This window comes from Mytilus galloprovincialis, chromosome 3 (assembly GCF_965363235.1).
Source record: "Mytilus galloprovincialis chromosome 3, xbMytGall1.hap1.1, whole genome shotgun sequence".
NCBI lineage: Eukaryota > Metazoa > Mollusca > Bivalvia > Mytilida > Mytilidae > Mytilus > Mytilus galloprovincialis.
The window spans coordinates 37,147,200-37,152,486 of record NC_134840.1 but is presented as its reverse complement, the minus strand read 5'-3'; the positions used below and the strand labels follow the sequence as shown (position 1 = coordinate 37,152,486).

At 31.5% G+C, this 5,287-nt stretch overlaps 1 protein-coding gene across 1 annotated transcript; it reads left to right on the top strand.

The window, feature by feature from the left end:
* Nucleotides 1–576: 576 nt before the first annotated feature.
* LOC143066404 (transmembrane protease serine 5-like) lies at nt 577–4,891 on the top strand. Its single transcript, XM_076239341.1, has 4 exons — nt 577–689; nt 2,577–2,722; nt 3,713–3,797; nt 4,716–4,891. Exons 2-4 carry the CDS (start codon nt 2,612–2,614, stop codon nt 4,787–4,789), a joined length of 270 nt encoding a protein of 89 aa, XP_076095456.1. The 5' UTR covers nt 577–689; nt 2,577–2,611; the 3' UTR covers nt 4,790–4,891.
* Nucleotides 4,892–5,287: the final 396 nt, after the last annotated feature.

Genomic DNA, 5,287 nt, shown 5'->3' with positions numbered 1-5,287 from the left:
ATGTTAAAGAACAAGAAAAAGTTGGAATTTTCAAACTGCTGCTTAAGACCAACATAAATGCAACAGAAAGAGATCAGCATGTAAACGATCATAAAACAATATTGCCCAAACCTGAAAAGATACCTTGCTATATGTGCGAACCTGTCCAAATCACCTTTGCTAAAAACTTAAAAAAACTATTTAAAATGTAATAATATATTTTAATTTTATATTTGTATTATATATGAGGATTGATTCCAAGTTTAAAATGGGTTAACAATATTAAAGTAATAGTATTGTGGCCGGTTGAGGTCATTTCGTGTTTTCCCCTTTCATATTTCATAGGACAAAAAACGCAAACACCCGAAGTCGAAAACACATCGCATATTCTTATTTATTTCACTATTTGTTTAAATTTACTTCATAACAAAGTCAATGTTTGCATTTCAGTGAAAGTGACATAAAAAATTGGCAAATAAAAGCAGGAAGTCATTATAAAGACAGATCAGAAAGTAGTGATCAAATACGTTTGATTAAAAAGAAATCTCCATTATTTAACCCAACGACTAACATTCTTGATCGTGATATTACAATTCTAGAAGTTAATACTCCATTTGTCTTTAATAATTATGTCCGTCCAGTGTGTTTACCAGAACGACATCCAAGAAAGGGAGACAATTGTGCCGTTGTTGGATGGGGCTCAACACAAGGTAATGTCATCAATATTTTAGGTTGCTTTTTTGTAAATATCTGCAATGCAATTTCCCATAGGAACAACTTTTACGGCTAAAACTGTACCAATTTAACTATGATATATATATTTTTTTTTATTTTATTTTATTTATTTGATTGTTATATTATTTTATTTGAATTTTACATTTGTTAGAGATACATAAAGTACCGATACCTTATCCCGGCCTCGTTAACGTTAGTATAAAGCATATCAGTGGTAAGGTTAGTACTTGTTAGTGCACAATATCTTCATTTTATCCAGCTTCGTTTTATTATTAGCTGAATTATTATATATATATATATGTTGTACTAAATATAAAAAAGCAGATGTGGTATATATATATGCCAGTGAGACAACTCTCCACTAGAGAACAAATGACACAGATTTCAAATTAAACTTACCACCAATATGCTATATTCTAATGCAACAACGTTTGTAACGTTCATTTTGATTGGATAACGTCACTTTCTTACATGGCATCAATTGACAATTGATGCTATGGGACGTACGCGCAAGCGCAGACGGCATATGACAGATTTTAAATACATGTTTTAACGTTGTTTTCTGTCAGTTTCATTAGAATGGAGATAACAATATTGTATTTTAAGCTCCGACGGCATGAATTTGGGATTTGATGGTCGCAAATACCCGTTTACTGTCTCCGCTAACGCGTCGCCAGTAAACTTAATTTGCGACCATCAAATCCCCAATTGATGCCGTCGGAGCTTAAAATACAATACATTTATCTCCTAATTCTAACGTTAATGAGGCCGGGACAAGGTACCGGTACTTTATGTACCTCTAAAAATGTGAAAATCAAATGAAATTATATACCAGCAAACAAATAAACAAAAAAGAAAAAAAGAAAAGGAAATGCCTTTTACAAGTCAATAAACTCGTCATAGATACCAGGACTAAATTTTGTAAAATATAACAGCTGTTATCAATAGTAGTGTCTGAGTAGAAAGTTGATAAGACAGATGTATGTCTAAGAATGTATCGTCCTTTATCTAAAAATATTCATCGGAAGGTTTCAAGACCTTGTTGAGAAATATTCCGTATCAAATTCACAAATAATACACGATGGTCTTGAAGTAGAGATTCCGGGTATTGACGTTGTTTATTATCTTAATTACGTGTAAAAGTATTCATTTAATTGTCTTCATTAATATTACTTTTACTTTTTCGTCTGTTTTAGATGAGTAGATGATATACATTTGACGTGGCTCTGTACATATACACCCTGTCATTGTGTTATTGTGCTTTGGTATATTTTGTATTTTTGTTATATATAACAGTTTTTATCCATCCGTTTCATGTGTTTGAGCTTTTGATGTTGCATTTTGATCAGGGACTTTCAGTTTTGAATTTTCCTCTTAGTCCGGTATTTTTGTAATTTGACTATACCAATTTGCTGTCCTGAGATGCGCATATGTATTGTGATGAAAGAGGGACGAAAGATACAAAAGGGACAGTCAAACTCATAAATCTAAAACAAACTGACAACGCCATGGCTAAAAATGAAAAAGACAAACAGACAACAACACACATGACACAACATAGAAAACTAAAGAATAAACAACACGACCCCCACGACATGACATTTGATGAAACGTTTATTAATATTTATAGAATAATTGTCCTGTAATGTGCGTTAATTACTGATGTTTTGCTTTACTTTTTTCAATAAGAAATTCAAACATAGTTCAGTAAAAGAGTAAGGGGCTAGAAAGCATTGACTTTTTCTTTTACCTTTAATAAATCTTACACCAGTTCAGTGGGAAATAAGATATTATTACATCAAATGCTCTATCATACAAAGCTAAAAATTGAAAACACATATTACTTATTTCTTTTTCAACAGGGACTGGTAATGCTGACATTCTCAAACAGACCCCGATGCCAATAGAAGACACTCAAACCTGTAATAGCACGTCAAACTTGAAAGGAGATATAACAGACTATATGTTTTGTGGAGGTTTCAAAGAAGGCTTAAATGATGCCTGTCAGGTATTAACTTATCAGTTCTTTTAATGTTATATTTAACATCGCCATAAACGCGCGAGGTTTGGCTAGACACAAAATCAGGTTCAACCCACCATTTTTGCTTAATATGGCCTGTACCAAGTCAGGAAAATGGCTGTTGTTTTCTGATAGTTAATTTCTGTGTGTGATGCATTGTCGATTGTTTTTTTATCGCACTTTAGTGTTTCTGTTGTTTTGTTGTTTTCCTCTTATAGTTGATGTGTTTCCCTCGATATTAGTTTGTTACCCGGATTTCTTTTCTCTCAATCGATTTATGACTTTACTACTGTTGCCTTTATTTATCAGATACTGAAACAATACTTTTTTAATTATACACAGAATTAAAATTGATTACATTTGGAAAAAAAAATCATTATATTTTATACAAAAAATAGAATGGCATAAACGACACAAATGGAACTACATTAAATGCAAATGAGCAGTTCTACAATTGATATGTCCTCAGTGATGTTTGAGAATAACATATCCCAAATCAATACATATTATAAACTTGGAATAGCCGATTTAACGACTATGACAAAAAACAAAACCAACTAAAAATAAGAGCTCACATGAACGAGATGCACAGCTTAATAGTCAGCATTTCTGTGATAAAGCCAAAAGTATAAATTAACTGCTTGCAAAACTTTTCATTTGAAATACTAATCCTTTACTTAATTGCAAACTTGGAGTGCATTGAGAAGCAAAGATTCTAAGCTTATGATGAATCTTAATATATGCTAAGTGGAAGAAGTGTTTCGAATGATTCGATGAAACGTATCATCTTCAACTTCGTACTTTATTTGGCTTTTTTTAAAACTTGTTTTGAATTCGAGTGTCACTGATGAGTCTTTTGTAGACGAAACGCGCGTCTGGCGTATATATTAAATCTAGTCCTGGTATCTATGATAAGTTTATTGACATGTAGATGCGTGTTTGCTTATTTGCTCTAATATAATTAATTTTATATTTAAGGGAGACAGCGGTGGTCCATTAATGTGTCTTGAAGGGGGTAAATACAGACTTCAGGGTATAGTTTCTTGGGGCATTGACTGTGCAAGTAAGTCTGTTCAATTATGTTTCAGATGTATGAATTTATTTTTCTATAAACAGTTAATTTTGCTTTTATGAAATAAGGAAAAACAGTTAATAATAATAATGTTAAACAAGGTTAAAGAAAAAATATAGTTATGTTGAATTTACTAAACTCGACGAAAATATTTTGATAAGAAAATGAAGATATCAAGGGTTCAATGTGATACCTCGTTGAACAATGACAGACAACACTAGGCAAAAAAAAACAAAAACAAACAAACGGCAATTCAGAAAATACTATACAGAAAAACAAATAAGATCTTTATATCATATTCTTCTTTAAGTGACTTATAGATTATCGTTGGTCATCTCACCAATATTCCACTGGACGTTAAGCAAACAACAATCAATCAATCAATCTCAGGAAAATTGATTTTCTACCTTGAGCCGGTACGGTAATCTGTTTATCGGTATTCTACCTATGACGATGTTGTAAATTTCATTGACAACGATATGTGCGCCCTTCGTTTCTAGCGATAATTGTTACATCACACTACTGTGCTGAGAAAGGAAGTGATCGGTCTGTGAGATCAGAGGAAAATTTCTGTCAATAACGATATAAACTGAATATGAACGTTTTCTGGTTTTCATGTATTACATATATGTTGAATAAACAATCATAGAATAGAATCAACTTTTTATAGTCAGTGAATGTGTGGTTTAAGATCTACCATGGCCGTTTCCTATTAATTAGGATTGCATATTTACACATTTAACTTAAGCTAAAAAATAGTGAACAAATATTGACGAAAAACGAGACAACTATAACATATATAAACTCGAAAAGGTCATTAACAACGCATAATTTCTTCAGCAAATAGTTCAATTATCAAACGTGACACATATTGTTTTATCGATGACACAAAACAAGTTTTTTTTTCAGAACCAAATCTTCCCGGCGTATATGCAGATGTGTTCAAAGTTCTACAGTGGATTAAGGTAGTTACAGGAATGTAGTTAAAACATTTGTAAAAAACATTTGTTTAATGGCATTAAAATGACACATGCAAACTAGTATTGAAGTGGCTTAGTAAGAAATACTTGTTTTATTAAATATTTATCTATATTATGTACACATTTGCAGTAGTTTGTGTTCTTTCAAAGCGTTATATATCAATGATCAATATTATTGATATCGTTGATATAATGGCTAAAACAGTTTGTTTTCGTTCTAAAAAAGTATTTTTTTCTAGATAATTTTCAATGATTCTTTTTGTTATTCAATATGTAGAAAACCCTACTTTTCCTAGGTCGATAGTTCCAGGAGCTTGTATGATAACATGCAATGTACTGTTTTCGGTTTAAATTCAAGTCATAATTCAACACTCAATAAGACTATATAAAACAACCTAAGACATATTGTTAAAAAATGAGTTCCAGTAGAAAATGTATTCTGCAATGCGGTTTCGTCAATCATACTCGTTTGTTAACCTATCCATTCTATTTAAAGTTGAA